We start from the raw sequence: 20,344 nt of genomic DNA, 5'->3' as shown, positions 1-20,344 counted from the left end.
GTCAGTGCTGCCAGGAGCGGGCAAACGCAGCAGCTCGCCGCGGCCCCTGCTCTGTCAGTCAAAGCAGCCCTGGACTTCTTAGGCTGTGAAACACCCAAACGGACATCACACTTTCCATTTCTCTACTGGGAGAATAAAATTTTCTGAGGGCCAGATCTAGTAAGCTGTGGTGCTTCTATTATTGCATTTCTTTGAATCAGTGATGTCAATCATCACATTTAAAAATACCTATCTTCAAGACGTGGCCAACTTAAAATTTTATTTTGTAATTCACCCTAGTTCAGCTCGATGGTGTCTCCAAACCATTTTACCACTAGATAAAAATAGAGCAAAGGGATCTAGAAATGTCCCCATAGGAAAGAGAAACGAATGACTTTACAAAGGCAACACTGTGCTTTCCAAGCTAGACACAATGCTGTTTTGTTTTCCAGATGGAGGTTTCAGCTGGGACATCTGCACATGTAGACCCCAGCAGTCAAAACACTGCACCAAGTCCTTGCTTGTCAAGAGTGTGAATAGCCCCATTTAAGCCGGAGTTTACAGTTCAACCCTCGCTTAAGTGCCTTCTGACTGGAGAGGGCTCACAGAGAGGAGTACCCTGCTCTAAGTTTGTTGTGCAGCTTTGAACAAGAGTTGTAGAAGCAGCAGAGGATGTGTTTCTCATCCTGGTATGATGGACGGCCTAAAAACATACTAATCTGCATGAAACACCAGCAACTTTGCATCACTTATTGTTATAACATACCCATTTAAAAATATTACAAGGCCTCTTCTTCTGGCTTGGGTATAATTATCCAGGCTGTCAAAGTGTAGAATGAGGAAGAGAACAATAGATCCAGAGGACACATCCCCAGCTCTCTTTGAGGGTAATGAAAGCAGAGAGCACTGCATCTTGACTGCGGGTGAAAGATGTACTTTGCTTGTTATTAATACTTTGGTAATTGCATACCCAAGGGAACAGTGGTTTAAACTATTGCAAAAGCTGTCATTGAGTGGCCTGGTTATTTAAAAACACTGGTTTGTTTCTGCGCCTCCTGCATAGATTGTTATGTAGGAAAACACAGTTGTATTTCTGGTCTTTAACTCAGCCCAGTAAACAGTGTTTCTGCTTCCTCCTGCTGCATATGTGGGGCAATGGGACAAGGTGTAACAGATAATATCCACTTCCAGAGAACAAATTAATTATTATGCTTTGTTATTTGTTCCATTTAATGAAACCCATTGATAAAAAAAAAAAAAAAAAAAAACCAAACCACAAAAAACCCAAAGAAACAAACCAAACCACTCTACCAACTAGAGGCCCATTTGTAACGTCTTTGAAGTAATTATATGTATGCATACCCATGGCCTGATTCTCTTGCTCAACTATGTTTTTTTCCTTTAATGAAGCTATCTGTCCTTACTATTTTTATTTGCAGTCACTAAATCTAGACTTAAATTGGTGCAAAAGAAGAATCAAACCTTTCTGTCCCTCAAGATTTCATTCATAGCGAATTATGTCAGACAAGCAAACCAAACGACAGAATCATTACCATATGCCATGTTACCACAACAAAGAAAACCCACAAGCCTTGCAGCCACTTGGCAAAGCGTATATGCATTCCCTCTTGTTATTGTCAGCCTGGAAATGATAGAGCGTATTACCATATTCAGGGTAAATGTTTCATCAGATTACTATTGCACCTGCTAAAAACATTCTTGAACAAATTTGTGATTAGCCATATGGTTTTATCCACATTGTCTCTGCCACAGCAGGATACTGGGATTGGCAAATCCAGATTTACATCCCTGTTTTTCTCTTCAGGTTGACTACAAACTTGATGCTAATCAAATGCTGTGTAATACTGACCAAGGGAATACGGCACACTTCGTTTAAAAAAATCATACCCATGACAAGTTTTTATAATTTATTTTCTGCAGTATACATGAACATAAATAATACTTTTGCTTTCCTGGACTGCAGATAACAAATCTGATTCGTTTTTATGATGAATATTCCCCTGTCATGTCATCTCTGCCAGTAAGAATTAGCTCCCTAGAAGTAACTCCTATGTCCAAACTTGTGATCATCCGAAAACATAACACTATGAATTCTACAGAAGAAATTCCGGAAACAAACTCTTAAAAGGAGATCTGTAATAATGGTTAGGCTTTTGATTCATTACCACCTTATAATTCCAGAAATATTTGTGGAGACTTGTTAAATCCAAACTTTTTCAGATTAAAAGAAACAACCCCACAGCTGGTGTCCTTTGCCAACATCAGAAGTCAGTCTTCCGTTCCAGTACTGGTTCCATATTACTTACAAAAATGGAATTCAGTTTCTTCTTTAGAAGATAAAGTTCTCTTAAATAGTTGTCGTACTATGCCTTGAAAACACTAAAGATGACTATTTCTGCAGACACACCTTACTGAAGTATTTACTTCCATTTTATGGAATATATAAACATTTGAATGCCTCAAACTTCATATTTTAACTGTAGATCTGACCACAGGGACTTTTTTTTTTACATTAAAAATAGCCTGTATATTCTTTATACTTACAAATTGCAAAGGCTTAAGCAGAGAAAGGGAGGTCTAGTTGTTACAGAGCAAACAAGAACCGTGGATGATGTTGGTTCAATTCCTGCTCTGCCGTAAACATCTGATGTAATCACGAACAAGTCACCAAAGCCCAGATTCTCATGTGATGGGGAGATAGTAAATGACAATGATTTCATTCTGTTTCCTACCTGTAAAACACAGTGAGCGGCAGAGACACTGTGAGAGCGCGTATATAAAAAAGTGAGAGAGACCTGAGTAGTGTGGCAATACATACAGACCAGATGAGCATCTAAAATGGATGGATGTACACCTAGTTTTCTCCATCAGTAAAGATGCCTCCAACAGTAAAGGTAGCTACAATGGGAAAATACAATTCAAAGATAAAAGCTCTCATTTAAAGAAAAATCAATGCCCCAAATCAGAAAACAGAAATACACTCAGGGGATTAGGAAATGCCATTCCTATAACAAAAAAACAGTATACTTGGCATTTAAACTCTATGTTGAAACATGCTTTTTAATTGTGACTATGAATGAGAGTTGTATACTTTTATTGGGAAGCATCTGTTACAGGCAATGACAAACCCATGTCAGAACATGGATGCTCCTAAGCAGACAATAAAGCAAATGCTTAGCTATAGCAACAATAGCTTGTAGTTTCAGCTACTGTGTAGTTCAGATGAGGACTAAATTAGGTCTTTCATTCTTTTGCCTGAACAGTTTATTGAACATGTGTATCTGAGTTCTGCTAGAAATATACTGCTCTCATTCATATACATACTGTTCTTAACTGACTAGTAGCAATATTAATAAATACTACATTTCTGTTTATCTTTTACACAATGTAATCATCTAATTATATGAAATCTCATATCAGATATTCTCCTCAATGAAAAATGATTTAAATACAAAGCACTTAAGACTGAATAACACTAAAGTATAATTAAATGCTACATAAAACCATACATTCTGTTTCAAGTTACTTGGTTTTGTCAATATAAAAGGGAAAATACACCATGAAATTATTAGCAAAGCAGGTTTTTTTAGGTTCTAAATTAGAAAGTTGTAGCACCTTAATGTAATACTTTGGTTACGGTGGAGTTTAAGAAATCAAGCACCAAAAGAATGCATTGCCATGAATTATTAGTATCATAGCAGATAGTTCAACGTGAGGTTTTCTGGCAGAAGATAATTTGCATCGTGAGCTGCAGTGTTGAAACAGTCCATGAAAGTTACATGACCTGCAGACGTATGTGACTCATGCCATGCATCACCCTATAAATACAGTACTTCATTGGTTCAGAAAGCTACATTCAACTCAAAACATTTCTTGTTACCTTTGTCTCCTATTCCCTGCCCCACGAGTTGTGTACAACATTAGCACTTAATACTGATCATTCTTCTTTTGGAATAGTTATGTACCAGCTGTGGATATAATTATTTGTAATAAAAGTTATTGCTACCTCTTATAAGAGTTTATATGTAGTTATTGAAAAGACTAAATTTAGTCATTTATTGTGATAAGGTTGTTCCTGAATGATACTACCCCACATTCAGTAGAAGGTTGTCTCAGTCTGTGTAATAGGTTAAACAGCATTTTACTCAGTCTCAGTCTTCAAATCTTTCTCTGGTATAAACATTCCATGCAGGTCCAGAGGCATTTCTACATCTACTATGGCTCGGCCCAATTCTTTGAATGTTTTAGCATCCAAGACAAGTAGGAAGGGTGCTTCCTTTGGATCAGACTTCACAACACAGGTCAGAACAATGCCTGTGACATAAAAATGAAGAATTAGAAGCACATACTAGTTACAGCAAGCAGAAAAGATAACACTGTCAGGAAATAATTCTTGTTTACTAAGAATTTTAGGACACAGACTGAAAGTGCTTACTAGATCAAGAAGTTTACTGAGAGTGCTAAAGAACTAATGACTGCTTCTCTTCCATGCTTTTTTCTGATCTGCCTGCAGTTCATTGGGAAGAAAAAAGGCAAACCAACACTGAACTGTGTGCCTGGCAGCTTTGGGACTCATCCTTTCAGCTATTTGCCATTTGCCTTTGCAAGGAGTCACCTGAGAACAGAACTGGATTGAGATTACAGTGATACTTGCAGTGCCACTTCATGTTCTCCTCTGTAACAACACTGACTTCCCACAGCTTCAGCTCCTGCAAACCATTGATAAATCCAGCTCCAAGTGGCTCTCTGTAAAGTCCTAAGCATCAGTTTTACTGTTTATGGTTACCTTGGGACACTACACAAGCTGATTTTGGTCTATTGGTGCTTTGGTTTTTTGTCCGCAGAAGTAAAATAGCTGGTGCTAATTTTAATCTCACAGTGGAAGCATCAACCCAGCTTTCTTGACTAAGAACAACGAAACTTGTAAGATTTAATGCAAAACTCATGTAAACCCAGCTTTCAGAATGTTGTCATTATTTTACCATCATCCTCTTCTCTTGCATCAGGGCTGGGAACAAAAACGGGCTCAGATGGCCAGGAGTGATCCTCTCCCCAGTAGAGCATTTCCTTTGTTTGGATATTAAACTTCACAATCTAAATTGTTGTGACCAGAAAATAAGAATGTCAGTGACCCAGACAGTGGTTTATTCCAAAGGTACAACATGAACAGACTGCTGGCATGGGGGACCAATGCTAAGAGTTAAGGAGCAACAAGGCATGTGTCACCACGAGAAGGAAACACCTGGAAAATGTTAAACTTTGGAGTCACATTTAATGGCTGCATAATCACACAATGCTCTTTTAATTTCATTTCATTAGATTTACAATTGTACCTTTCATTTATGGGCTTTAAGTATTTTACAAATACTAACAGATCATGAGAGAACCTTCACTGTAAATAATGCCCTCACTATACTCACTATAGAGGAAAAGTCCAAGGCCCAGAACATATAAGTGACTTGCACCAAATCACTGCAATTCTGTACTAAAGCTGGAAACAGGATTTAAACCTTCTGTTTTCTAATTTTGTGAATTATTTTCCTTTTATTGTGACCTCAATATTGCTCAGCACCTTCTATTGCTAAGCGGGGTATATATGCCAGAACAAAGGCTATTAATAGTGATGTGTAAAGATTAAACCAATGGGGCAAGAATTCCACACAGATACTGGTATTTATTGATGGAACAGAGTATAGATTTTCATCTCGTTAATGGGTCAAGTGCCTGACCAAACCAATCGCCAGTGGGGATACATGGCATTTTCAGTTCAATTCTGTTAAGGCCTGTTCTCTACCCATACAGATGCAGTTATATTCTTTTCCCTTTGACCTGTAGTCAAAAAACATGTCTACAAAAAAATGAAACTATTCAAATTACTGGAGGAAGAATTTGGAAGAATTCTTCCTTCTAACCAAGATGACAGCAATTTCACTGATACACTTTACCTAAGGATTATACATGGTGGTTGTTGTGTCTGCATTCATTAAAGAGCAACTGATGTGAAAAAAAAATCTTCTAACAGCATTTTTTATTATATTTAAGTCAAGCAGGGATTATCTACTTTGGAAATCACAAACCTGCAGATTTGTCTGAGCTACTGTCAGATGTGCTGCAATAAATTTTCTTGCATCATGCAGAAATCCAGCTTTATTTTGTAATCAGTTCTGGTAATTATATACAAGAACCAACAGCGAACTCAATTTGCACTGCCTTATAGTCACAGAACAAGAATTATAAAGAGTGAGTTTGTCTGTACAATACTCTTACCTTCAACTATTAATACTTTTCATCTTAATCTATTGGTACTCTAGGCTGTCTCCTGAAAAGTTGGCATCATGCATACACAAATGAAGCATTTGCTACCCTCTAATACAGAACTAGCTAGCAAAAGATAAAGCTTTCTGAAAAATTAGATATTATTGTTTTAATATTTTTAAATATTAGGTACTTAAATATTATAGGTACTGTTGCAATAACTTTTTTTTTTTAAGGTTTCCTAGAGGGAAAAAATATTACAGATGTATGTCTGTCTAGTACTTCTTTTTCCTACTCTCTCCTTCGCAGCTCTTGGCACATTACAGAAGTTCGGCCCAATTTAGCAGAAAAATGAGGGTCTCGGTAACTACTGTGTTCAAGAGACTTTGTGGAAATACAAAGCTAGATAAAGAAGCATGAGTTTATTAATACTTTATGAGAGAAATGGTACAACATGAGCCTACTTATAAGAATTCAGGCATTTCATGTTTCTTTGCATGTGAATGACCCACCATTAGGAAAAAGTTTTAAGAGAAACATATACAGTATTGAATACTTGAGAATCCAATACAGGCACATCTATAAGAAAGCATTTGTTCTGCTGCATATGGAACCACGTGTTTTTAACAGCTGATAATAATGTTCCAGATTTTCAACTTTTAAAATGAAGATACATATTGTTTCCATAGTTTGGCCCAGTGAGGCTCTTTTAATTATACAAATAAGTTAACATATATGTCCAGCTTTTCATCTCCCTGCTTTCAAGTTCTGAAGTTTATGAACACAGTACCCAACTGCAGTGTCATCACTTAAAAGCTTTAACTTGACGTTGAAAAAAAGAGTTCAGTTTCTGGCCTCAGAACCACACACTTTGAATTTGCATGTATGAATGCAGATTAGGCTATATTTTGGGCCAAACTAGTAAAGGTTGGTCTACTTATAACTGCTTAAATCTGATTTGTATTCTATAAATACAGCTTCTGACTTTATAAATGTTAGTCATACCTTTGTAGGAACTGGACTGCACTGGACTTCTGTTGCAAAGACATAGTTGTATTTTTTGCCATTATAGTCATAGTTGATGCGAGGCAGTTCTATTCCTGGGTAAAATAAAGTTCAAGACTTAGGAACAAGAGAAGAAGAATAACTCAAAAGTACACTTACATATGCCAATCTTCAGGAAGTTTTGCCCCATGAAAAACCTTGACAGTATTTAAAACAGGTATTGCATAGATTTTGTATGTCTGAATTTCTAAAAAGCTGAAAATGGATATTAACACCACATAATTAAGCCAGGGTTGTTAGCTCAAAAATGACAATTTTTCATTCTTAGGGATTCATTATACTGGAACTTATGAGGGTTTTTTTTTCATTTGTCTTTTTTTTTCTTTCTTCATAAATACATGAGATGTGAACATCTGAGATATAATTGGAGGCTACCATTCTAAGAAATTGCTTTTCCCTTAGGTAAATATATGCTTTTTACATATTCCTGTAATTATCCCCTGAAAATGTTTAAAAATCCACTTTCAAAGGCAATCTTTATAAAATACAGGAATAACTGAAGTTACTATTTATAAAAGACCTATTTAACCCAAATTACTTTTCTAACAGGTAGATTTGCAAGCCATATTAATAGTTGTAAAATCAGACTTGGGATCCTATATTAATATAAAACTGATGTAATGTCAGACATTTAAGACTCTTGAAAAATCTATATCTGAGAGGTTCAGGGTCATATATTACTGGATAGACCCAGAGGAGGGAAGTGAAGAAAAGAAAGATATTGTCAACATTTACACTAAACATATTAATTAAAACTTTTGTTTCTCTTAGCTTTATAAAGATCTTACATATATGAACAGCTATTAGGCATTAATAGAATGCACTTGTGTGTGAGTAAGAGAACATATTTGAGATTTGTATAATGGATATGTCTCACCTTCACATAGTATTTCAGGGTGGCAATAGATGCTGCCATCTTTCTCTTTTACAGCAGTTGCGGTAGATGGAAGGGTGACTAAATTAGAACCTACTTCGGCATCCTGAAAGAGACATATGCTGAAAAAGTAATGTGTCTCTAAGAATATGCTTCTAATTTAGATCTTCCATCAGGTTTGATATTAATATAGAAAATTTGGGGATTAAACAAACAATCCAGCTTCAAGAAGTTCCTTCTTATGGTGTTTATCTTGTAACATTAGATTCTGACCTTTTCATTAGAAATCTTGTTATACTCAGAGGATTTTAATATATCATAAAGTAATAATTTTGAATCACACTGAGTCTTTAGAAAGGTTTAGATAGACATGGCTGTGTTCCAGAAGCACAATAAATGTATTACATAGTTTGTGATTTTAATTAATGAAGATGGGTTTCAAGGAATTAGGTATCAAATTCCACTAAAAGTCGCCAGGGTTGGGGGTTTTTTGCACCTGCTATAAATCAAGTGCAAAACCAGATGTAATGGACTCTTGTTTTTAATACACTATTGCTGAATTCTTAAGATTGCAGGGTAGTTGGATAGCTGGTGTGATCCAACACATCCTTCGTTATTGCTGCATAACTGTTTTTGAGACATGAACAAAGCAGCAAGATTCTAGGACGTAAAAAGAAAAAGTATTATCCATTCCAAATGTATCAGGCAGAAACTTGCCCAAGTTGCTGGGCAATATAAAATCTTCCCTGCAAACAATGATGTAAAATGATGTTTTAAATTAAACTGAAAGACAAAATCTTTCCTCTTCCTGGCAAATCTCACACTTAAATGAAATCTTCTAATTTTAATAAAACCATTGCAACAGTTGGGACCATGCGTATATATAGGCTTCCAGTAAAGTGGAAGAAACAGGTTGTGCAAAACCTCATGCATGCCTTTCCAGTAAACAGCCAAGTTGATATATCTGCTCATATTTGATAGCATTTTACAAATAATTGCACTGGTAAGGAAATTGCATATGCTCAGCAGCCTTGTTCTCCATGACGGATGGTATCAGAACCTAGATCCATGTGACTGTATGTCCAGGTGCTCATTGCCATTTCTCATAATACATACACGAAACAAAACTCCTCCACACTTTGTGTATATGTTATTTTTAAAGAATCAGAAATTTGCACATAAAGGCTGGCAACTAATAATTCACCCATCATTCACACCAATGTATTTTAAATTACTGATTAAAGAACAGATTAAAAAGCCATTTTCTTTCTACCTTGTCATGCTGCAGAGGAACAACGAATCGTTTGCACGTTGGTATGGAGGTAAGCTTGCTCTTCTGTTCAAAGTCTTTAGTCAGGTTTTTTAAATAGAACATATCATATAAGCTATTGTCTGTATAGGCAATAATATCAAAAATAATGTGACCATCCTCTTCATAAGCATTTATATGGTGAAAAAGCACCATAGCATCAGTATAAAATTTGGTGGATACTTCTTTTTTAGTCTTCTTGTCTACAAAGTGAAACCAAGTCTGAAAGATAGGAGACGTTATTTAAAACCATTAATGTTCAGCAAATAGTTATTTAGGAAACTGTTTTCTAATGGTAGCCATCAACATTCTAATGTATTGTCTGTTTCTACTGAAGCATATTAAGAACTCAGGATTTGCTACTAGGAGACAAGAGGTTCCAACCTGAAGATCAAAACATGCAGGAGTAAAAGAAGTGCTTTAAATTCATTTTACTGTTGCAAATTACTATTTGGGCTAGGCTGAGGATTTAAGTTTTCTGGTAAAACCTGGAAAATCCCCTGCTCTATTTTTAAGTTAAATAAATCTGCCTTAGTCCAGACTCTCTGTAGTGCTCTGTGCTGGTACGCTCTACTCCAGCATGCCCCACTTATTGATGGCCAGAGCATGTGGAAATAAGGTCCTCAGAAAAGAGTTTTTTTCCTCAGTGGCCATGATGAAAGGCTCTCCTTTTGTCTGATGCAGGCTTTTCCACCAGTCTGGCTCTCCTGTCTGATGCAATGGATCTAGAGCAGATCTCATCCACAATATACAGTATTTCGTTTGGACCAGGAGCAACTCTATGTGTCTGGGATTCTAGTGAGGTTTTGAATTTCTCTCCTATCACACAATATTTCTAACAATGCCAAACTATCTTCTTTCTCAAGCACTTCAGCATCAGATATTTATTTATTTGTGAAATTTCTGGAGATGGCAGATAGTATTCAAAAAAATACAACTTTAAAAAAAAAGTGCAACATGAAAGTCAAGGGTTGAAAAAAAAAGAGGGATTACTGAAATTAATGAACCAGATGAAAAACAGAGCAGTGTGGAAGAGGTCACTGGCCTGGCTGACTCCATTCCTCAGCATTAGGAAAAATACCTTATCTTCCTTATGATAGGCAAGGCAGGAAGCCCAGTTCACACCTCGGATGTAAGCCGTTGCCATTTTGACAATATCCAGTTTGAATGGCTGCTCTATGAATACAATGTAATTTTCTGTGATTCCAAAGCTATGGTAGTAGCTTGGGTGGAGCAGAGACCGAGAAGGGATGGAGCATACCACTTCCAGATGTTTAAAATGAGATTTCTTCTTTTCTTTTTCTGAACATAAATAATAATAAAAAAAATTATATTTATAATAAATTCCAAACCAATCTTGTGCTTGCATTTCTCCCATGTATGAAGTAGAAAAGAACAGGTTCCTCTCAGTTTTATTTGTATTTTTCTGTTAAGAAAGTGGTTTGTTTCCTCCTGCAGAATTAACATAGGAGTTTGCATCTGAGTGAAGCAATGCAGTAATATCACAATGCTGGATCCATTTAGACAGAGGCCCCTCATCTCAGTATTTGATTCCACTGGTTACTGTCTTCAGAAGTTCCAGCATAGTGGAGAAAGATGTACAATTAAATTGGCAGCTTTACAAGGGGGTTCAAATGCCCCCATATTTTTGAACTTCTAAGGAGATGTTCCTGTTTGATCTATACTGACTGAGCCCCAGCTAGGAATTACAAACTTATCTTTCACCTGTGGAAGGCCTCTTAATTGTTCAACCAAGAGGACACACATCACACTAGCAGCTGATTTTAAACACCACCACAAAAAAAAAGATTGTCTTGAAGGAAAAAGAGCAAGTGATTTGCTCTGTGAACAAAGGACAGTATTTCAGCAAAGCCTAGTGTAGGCCAGGTTAGAGAGGCATTAACTCTCCATTAGGTATTATTTGGTATTATGCTTCCCTATAATCACAGTATCAGCATTTTAAGAGCATTTTCATTTATGAACAAAATTAAAATCTACAACTTCAAATTATATATACTGCCCTATAGATTGTTTCTGTTCGTCCTCCCTCTACACATCACAATACCAGGAATGGAAATTCTTCTAAAAGTTAGTTCACTCTAGTAATATTCAAAGTAGAATTCTTCTAAAAGCAAATTCCTCTAAAAGCAAGGCTCTTCATACTGAAATACCCTGTTCACACCATATTCAAGATGAACCTTTGTAATAGCACATGCCCAGACAGGTTAAGCAGTTAGCATTAAGTTCACAATAAGTTAAAATTAAGAAAATGAACACCATGAGTTTCTAGAAGAGCTGTATCACCACCCCTTAACCTCAGAAGAAAAGAAATTGCTAACAAGTTTCTAGAAAATACTGATAAAAGGCATATCTTACCTGGCACAGAAGGAGGAATCTTAAATAGAATGTATTTTGTCTTCCCTTTATCAACTATTGAAGTACCCATGTTGAGAATATTTCCAGCACTGTCATAGTGCGGGTGAGAAGTTGCCACATTTACAGCTACATATTTGCTGTAGTCAACCTGGAAAATGATACAATAGGAGATTTTAGAGATGTGTAAGAGAATTAAAATTTATGTCAGCTAACACCACAAATCCACCAGCTTTTTAGCACTGGCAACCTTTTACTGGTACCCCATTTTCCAAGGGCCTTGAAATTTAAACAGTTAAGCCAAACGATTTATGCAGGTACTCAAATGATTTTCTAATTCAAGGCTAAAACAAGTTACAGAATCTGAATTACATTCACCTCTCCCTTACAGCCACGTAACACAATGGGAGGATTGTCTAAAGAAGTTCCCCTGCCAATGCCCATTTCATCCTGAAAATAGTTTATTTAATAGTGCTATGAGTCTGGCAATCTTCTGGAGCAAAAAGATTTCTATTTGATTTAAAGCATGGAAATTGTACTCAAACTGTACTGCATGCTAGAAAAAAGCTCATTGTATATTTCAATATGTCAAGATTTCATTTTCGGAATTAAGTAATATCTTGCATAAAGTACTTGAAAAGTAGTCATATAACTGACCTACTGAATTGTTAATTCTGTAAATCACTTGGTAACTACGGATGCATAATAGTGGAAATCATCCAAAATAATTACGTCACAAGCACGATACATGGTATTATTCCTGCAACCTTGCTAGATTATGTACAAGTGAAATTGCTCAAAGCCCAGCTTTTCCCAAACTAACTGGGACTTAATTTTGAACTCATGAGTTCTTAAAAGATCTGGTATCTTCACTATTTCACTTTAGCATGATTTCAAAAGTAAGGGAATAGTAGAGTAAGAAAAGTATCTTTCCAGTTTTGTGTCCTGCACGTGTTAAAGGATCCTTATGAGTCAGCCTGAAACTTTATTCATTAGCAGATGAGGAACCAGAATGACAGACAGTTGTTTATACCTTCTCTAATGTCTCCAGAGTCTGCGGATTAATTTTCCTGATGAAGTTAGTCTCACTGGTAGCATAAAAATCATCCCCAGTTTTCATAATGTTGATCAGGCAGTTATCTGTGAACTCAGGAATGGTGTGAGACAGATACGAGAATGCCCTGCGGAGAGGGAAATTTCCTATCAGTTCATTAGAGCAGCAGAGGCTGTCCCAGCTTTTACCCCCTACAAAGCAGAAGTCACCAGAGCAGCGCAGGCTGTGCCAGTCTCTCCCCTGCTGTGCCCTCTTCTGGCAGCTCCTCCACTGCCTGGGTGGAAAGGGTGGAAAAGCAGAGGAGATGGGCTTCTCCAACGCCCTTGGCCGGGGTGAGGGTTAAGGACATACGTGCAACTGTTTTTCCATACACAAATAGGCATCCAGGTCCAGTCCTGCTGTCAGCTGTAACGTGCACTGGTTTATCAGGATGGGATAATTACACACTCTCCTGGGCATTCCTGGTGAGAATTTGGCCTAATACTTCCTACCTAAAAGCTGGTAGGTTTTTCAGGGTATGCCTTCATAAAATAGATGGATTCATACACTCCCTGACAGAATATTTTTGTTCCTGGTGTTATCCTGTATCACAATTATGATTTCAAAGAAGATCCAACTTCGCATGTGGGCTTGACAGTTTTCCTTATTAGTGTAGGATTTTATCATACTCACTTGAAGCCAAGACAAATTTGCTTATATCCCTTTCAAACTTAAAATGGAAGTGTTACCCTATGTACTGGAAGAGGAAAGAAAAGCATCTTATCTCAGGGTAACAACTTACAACATATTAACTATTTTGCAATAACTATCCATGCGTGTGCTCTTATCAAATATCAAATTCAAGGTCATTAGAGGTAGTTCAGACAGGAAAAAGAGATGGGTAAGCTACTTGCATTTGTCAGAGAATATCCACAGCCAATTTTACAAGACAGGTAATAACATGATGGCTTAGACCTTGCCTCTCATATACAGCCTATCATCCTTTCTAACAGTATGAAAGCAGCCATTGCAGTGATCCCAAGTGGTTCTGATTTTGAACATAAGATTAGCTCAGGCCTATGGGTGCCATCCTTCAAAGCACTGCATGTGACTCAAGAAACAATGGAAATTTTTTATCACTTTCTTTTTTTAATTAAAAGTGGTCTTTAATCCAGAAGTTTTTCTGATTTTTTTGAAGTGATTGATGCTTTTCTTCTTTTTGTTGAATAAACTTTACATTAACTCATTCCACATCTCTTCATCTTTTCCTTTTTCGTTGCTTCTCCCCTTAGAGTATCATTTTTATACATTTCTGTGAAGCACTTGGAAAAGAAAATATTTGTTTTTTTCAAAATTACAACAAAAGCTACTTGCAATAGTGAATAAAACAGCCAATATTGCTAATAAAATGAATTTAAAATATTTGCCTTAGAATAACACATAGAGAATACAGTGGCGGATATATCTCTTGGCCTTTTTAATATTTAGCAATTGTAAATTTACAAAACAAACTTTGTATTTGTAAATATGTCAATGGTAGACAGACATCTGTGCTGGAGAGAGAAGTAGATAGAAGAATCTTGTTGGAAAAAGCATTGCTTACTTGGCAAATATATTTTTGCATGGATCTGGATAAGCCATTGTTCCAAATTCAGACACCACAATTCGGTTTGCTTCCACATTGCAGTTGTACGTGTCACTTCGGAGATACTTACTTCTGTAGTAAACTTCACCTGACAAAGGCCAAACAGGTTTCAATTACATTTCATACTGAGTTCTTTAGAAAATTAGCATAGGTAAAGTCAGGGAAAGAGTTTCTCAAGCAGATGTCCTTTAGCTAAGAAAAGTTTGCAATGAAACCGACAATGCCCCTCAATCTCTGTTTTGGAATGCTTTTTCAGCTCTCTAAGGAACCCGGGACTGTTCTCGTGGCTGCTGAGATTGGTAACAGTTTGTCTAGCTTCCTTGATTCCCAACACAGTTGGACAACACTGGGGGACTGGAGAGAGGAAAGGCGGGATTTTGATAAACTCTTCCAATAAACTAAAACAATCTGTGTAAAATCAGTAATTAGGCATCAATGTGTGGGTAGTGATAAATCTCCTGTATTGGCAAAATTTAGTTATGAGAGAGTAACAAATTGCTTGAAGGAATCAATGTCTATCCTGACCAACTTAGTGGACCACTACACTTGAACTAAATGAGCTCTGTTTGCATTAGGTAAGTAAAATATACTGGCAATTTAAAAAACACTGGTCATTTCTTTATAGGTTATTTTGTTAAGGATGTAGAGCTGGACAGGAAAGGAGGTCCTGCAGTTGCATTAAATGCCTCCAATCACAGAAACGGAAACTAAAAAGTAAACACTAGGAATGGAGGATGACAGGAGAAAAACCCAGTTCTTGAACAGGTACATACTTTTTGCAGCAAGAATCTAGGTATAAAACATCCTGCTTCACACTGTAGAACAGCTGAACTGATAAAAAATGCTTTAACTGAAAACAAAAAATGGAATTGTTTTGGATAGAGGAGCTGCCTGTTTTCCCTCCGTAAGGATTACAAGTAGGAGGACTGCTTTTAGGGGTGTCAGGTATACATAAGTGAGGTTTGCTATGTGAAGTGACACAGTGGCCCAGTTTCGCTCCTGGCAGCTGTTATAGCTGCAACCAAATCCCAAAAGGGGAATGTTAGTTTTCCCTGAAACTAGGTTGTTCATCCACAACAGAAAAACCTCCGGATATTACAGTATTTTTGGTTGATCCAGTTTGAAACAATAGAGGTTTTCTTGCTCTGGGTGGAAGGCAAAGGCTGCCCTGCAGTAACCTGTTCAGAGCTGGTTGCAGGCTATCCTGCAATGCAGACAATACTGAACTTTGGCACTCCAGAAAAAAAGGGCAACATGATCTGCCTCTGATAACAGTCCTGCAGAGATACTCCTGTGCTGCTGTGGCGAGTGAGGTGTGAGCATATGTTTGGAGAGACGTTCCCCAAGCGGTTGTGACCTCACCAGACATGCTGCTCTGCAGACGAAACCTGCACCATTCTAACGCTAATTGAAGTCAGAACAGAATGAGCAACATAAGGCACCAAGATTTGGGTCATTGAGCTTTTTTTAATCTGATGTGCAACAACTTACCATTTTTAAATGTAAAGCTATGCAGCAGAGCCAAGCCATCAAACCAGTGGTTATACCTAGTGTCCCCTATTGTGTGCATCCCTGGGCCATTTCGGAGAAGTATCCCTTTCAACCAAGTGGGCAACTGACCTATAAACAAAAAGGACATACCAGTATCCATTCATTTAGGTGAGGGGCATGTTACAGGACAATTTTCCTTAGGGCATAGGCTTCATATAGGCAGACAGACTATGGGTGTAAGTCTAGATTTGTAATAGCATATAATCATGTTGGAGTTTTGGTTAATGAAAATATGACCTGCTCAACAATGTGGCACTAGTAATATTCTGCATAAATATTGCTATACGAGATTACTATAAGAAGATGAGATTGCTGGAATGTAATTTGCTAAATATCAGGAATTAAATAAAGCTGGACCTTTCTTTCCTGCACTCAGATTTTAAAGTGATACATTTTACTCGTGCCAGGAAAAGCTAGCGCTTATCAGAAATAAGCATATTTTATAGGTTATATGACTTGCATTGGCCTTCAGGACATCAATTTAAACTTCAGGCTAAAAGAACTCCAGTAAAAAATTCATTAATTAAATTACACAGCATAATGTAGTGTCATTTTGGGAGTGCTTTTGCGACACTAGTCAGAATGTTGGTGTTTTGAACGCAAATAAAGGGTAGGAATTTTATACTGAAAATATATAAATACTGTTGAGGTTTGAACATGAAATTTTCCTTATCAAACCCCTGCAAGAAATACATTATCTACTATTTGACACACAGAATAACAACAATTAAAGAATGTCATTAGGGTTAAAGAGCTGAACAAAAGCATATCAGATATTAAATTAAAAGCTTCACTTGCTGCTTTGTGTATGCCTCCTGAGGGAATATTTAAGATCACTTACTACCTTTCCACACAATTCCTGCACTGAACATTGTCTCTGCATAAAAAGCTATTCAGAACTTTTAATTCTCTTTATCATTTAGTTTGTGATCTCATGTTGATTATGTTGACACACTTTCTTATTAATACTCCCTTTACAACAGATAGAAATGTCCTCCCATGGAAATACTCAATTTTGTCAAAGCTTAAGCTGTTGCAGAGAGGTAACAATTGTTTTGCTGTAAGAACTTCTGAAATCCTAACACGACTTTGGATACTTTCTGAGAGAATATTTCCTGAATTTTGCCCTTTTTAGGTAAGGGAGACAAGGACATTTGCCATTTCTTCAAACAAATGACATTAAGGACACAAGGAAAAACCATCCAAATGCAAAGGAAGGATATGGAGTAAATGTCAGCTTTACCTAAAATACATTCTCAGTCAGGCTAACCAACTAATATTGTATGCCACAATGCTCACACAAGTTCATTACGGTAACAGTTCTGGAATACATGAGGAAGATAAAAAATTGTTGACACTATGGATGGACTTTCATTATTATTATTACTACTACTACCACTACTACTACTACTACATTCTAGAAGAGCCTTGAACACCAAACCTTACTTGCCTTTCTAATACAAGAAGTTCCAATGCAATAATTATAGCACTTTTTTGTATAAGATGAACAAGGTTTAACCTTTAATACAGATAATTGCACAAAACTTGAGTAACTAAAAATAGTTGTTGAGAAGATAGTGAGGAAATCACAAGTTAGTGGAAGCAAAGAATCCTTCAGAAAGAATAGGATAATGATCTTAAGAAAGTATATATTCAAAATAGATACATAATTTTTGTTTGGCTGACTACTGAACATTAATTGCTGAACAAGCTTAGTCTTCTTATATGCCTAAAACATAAGCGTTTCTTTTCTTGCCACTTCCCTTTCTACAGTTTTCTGGGTTTGGCAATAGAATACTCTAGGCTCTGCTATTTCTCCAGTATTATGGGCAACTGCAGTGTAGTGAGTGTAGTCTTTTGTGCTCCTACCCTCACACCAATGCCATTTATGATTGTAAATCTGTGCAATGAGCATGAGCTGCTAGTCATGCCCCAACATACCTTTTGCTAACACTGAGTTGTGCTGACTGCACGGGGTCTTGCTGCAACGAGTCCTTCTTTCCCTGTGGTGAAAATGTAATACCTCTGCTGCATATGAGGTCTTGTGGGTTTTTGACCCAGTAAAACTATCTTCTGCTTTGGGGCTTATCATTCAAGAAAAGCAGATATTTCTGCAATTCAGTGAAGATCTTGCAGCTCCTAAGGCTAAAAAAATTTGTTTAGAGATTATTTCTCTAGATCAGAATAATGATGCTCAAAACGTTCCAGGACAATAAAATAATTTCACTGGGATAAATAGGGAAAAAAAGGTTATCTTCTGTTTAAGGCACTGTGGACTGGATCCAGCTTCTGAAACTTCTGGAGTAATTCAGTGTAGTTTCTGGCATAATTCCAGTATAAAAAGCATGGAGCAAAGGGTCATCTAGTGAGGTTTTCAGATGAAAATTCATCTTAGTCAGAATTAAGAATTTCTGTAAATCACACCAGGTACCAATCAGCATCCTGAAGTGCTTAAATTGCTTTAAAAATCTGGACCTTTTATCTTTTTTGCTTCAGACTTTTATCTGAAGTGGAGATAACGATACTTTTCTGTACCATGTGAGGACACAAAAGTGACACAGTAAAATGTCCAAATATTTGGAAGTTTATTAACTATCATAGCAACAAAGTCATGTACAATCACATGGCTGTACAGTGTTTAGGAGAGCATGGGTTAAATTATGGCTGATGTTAGAAGTATGGGGTCATATTTACAGTGTACGTAGTGAGTAACAAGGAGCCAAAATAGTGGTAGTCCTCAGGGGTAGCAAAATATTTAAAGAGGTGAAGGTTCTCTTTAGTTCCTAATTGGTAAATACTGAATCAGCATTACCAATGAAAGAATATTTTGTATACATGATTTTATTTACTGAAATATGCAGTCTTTGTTCAAATAAACCATTCCATAATACAGATCAGGTCTGATAAGTGGTTTGTTTGCAAAGAACTTCAAATGTTTCAGTAATAAGTTTTATCTTGAGGAAAATAAAAAGGAAGGCATAAAACCATGGCAAATTATAACAAAGCACTTTGTCTGAGTTGGAAAAAAACCCTTTTCCAATTCGGCCACCAAACTGAATAACAACAACAAAGTCATGCAAGTTTTAATTGTCATCTTTCTAAGTGTCGTACTTGGGAAGTGACTTTAAAATTGGTATTAGATACCTGCCATTTCTTGGATTACATATTACAAAAAGTGCAGCATATATTTACTACATGGGGGTTCTCAGCAACAAACCTCTCCTGCAGCTGAGGCAAAAACACTCTTCTGTAAAGTAAAAAAAGTAGTAAGAATAATAGATTGATCACGTGTTCATCCCTAGAGAGCCACTTTCAACTATGCCTCTGAAGGCTACTCTGCAGTTCTGACTGTATTAACTTCGGAACCCTCTTTTTAATGGTACTCGGTGGCATCCGTTACCGCTGCTTCTCTGTTCAGAAAGGCTGTTGTTGAAGAGTCTCGGTTTTAGTGACCCTCCCCAGGAGGCAAGGAAGAGTGTGAGCAGGCAGAGGGAGGGGTAGGGAAGAGTCACAGAAGCAGAAACGGAAAGGCTGAGCAGTGCCATGGGGGAGGGGATGTCACCAGATTAAATCCCGGGACTTCGTCACCAACTTCAGTGATTCCTGTTCAAACAGACTTTTTGGAAAAGTACACAGAAACACCCATAAAGTGAGAAAAACCCCACAGTCGGGGCACAAATGTTATCTGAGATCCGTCCTTTAAACAAAATTCACCTAATGTTGTTTCTCGCTTTCTCAGTTTCCCTTTTCAGTGTTGCCTTGGGTGAACAAGTGTTTCAGTGTTTACACATTTGAAAACACCAAAGTAAATGCACGTATTAGAACAGATTTTCTTGCACTTACCTTGCACCTCAGCTTTTATGGGCTCCGGGTGTTCTTCTTTATTTCTACCAAATATCATATCCATCTCTCACGTACTCAACAGTTCCCGTGTCCTCTAACCAGCCGCTCCTGCAGGCGCAGTGCTCCCCTCCTGTCTGGGCTCAGAACAGCTCTTTTCCTGTTACATATAAAGATAAGGTCAAAGTGCAATGCGAGCTAGTGGCTGGTGGCGTATAGATTGACAATTTGTAATAGCTGATCTTTAATCCCTAGCACATACACTATAATTCTGGCACATTCGCATTAAAATTAACTCTTTCACTGATTCGAAGGAGAAGTAAGAAAAACATAACTCGCCTGTTTGCTCCTTATCTGAAGCAGCCAGGCACACCCAGGAGTCAGGTAGAATGACTCTGA

At 37.1% G+C, this 20,344-nt stretch overlaps 1 protein-coding gene across 1 annotated transcript; it reads right to left on the bottom strand.

The window, feature by feature from the left end:
• Nucleotides 1–1,920: 1,920 nt before the first annotated feature.
• On the bottom strand, nt 1,921–20,076 carry BCO1 (beta-carotene oxygenase 1). Its single transcript, XM_049806659.1, has 11 exons — nt 19,949–20,076; nt 16,046–16,174; nt 14,513–14,642; nt 12,910–13,057; nt 11,880–12,027; nt 10,585–10,805; nt 9,468–9,725; nt 8,198–8,300; nt 7,261–7,355; nt 4,983–5,094; nt 1,921–4,314 (listed from the first exon to the last, which is right to left on the bottom strand). Exons 1-11 carry the CDS (start codon nt 20,010–20,012, stop codon nt 4,142–4,144), a joined length of 1,581 nt encoding a protein of 526 aa, XP_049662616.1. The 5' UTR covers nt 20,013–20,076; the 3' UTR covers nt 1,921–4,141.
• Between the last annotated feature and the right edge of the window lie 268 nt (nt 20,077–20,344).

This window comes from Accipiter gentilis, chromosome 7 (assembly GCF_929443795.1).
Source record: "Accipiter gentilis chromosome 7, bAccGen1.1, whole genome shotgun sequence".
NCBI lineage: Eukaryota > Metazoa > Chordata > Aves > Accipitriformes > Accipitridae > Astur > Astur gentilis.
The sequence above is the reverse complement of the archived record's forward strand: the minus strand, read 5'-3'. Positions and strand labels throughout refer to the sequence as shown.

Coding starts and splice junctions, on each gene's coding strand:
- BCO1 (XM_049806659.1), bottom strand. CDS start 20,012: ATGGATATGATATTTGGTAGAAATAAAGAAGAACACCCGGAGCCCATA. Junction 14,643..16,045: donor TAGCTTTACATTTAAAAATG/GTAAGTTGTTGC, acceptor GGCCTTTGTCAG/GTGAAGTTTACTACAGAAGT. Junction 4,315..4,982: donor TGCAAGAGAAGAGGATGATG/GTAAAATAATGA, acceptor TTTATGTCACAG/GCATTGTTCTGACCTGTGTT.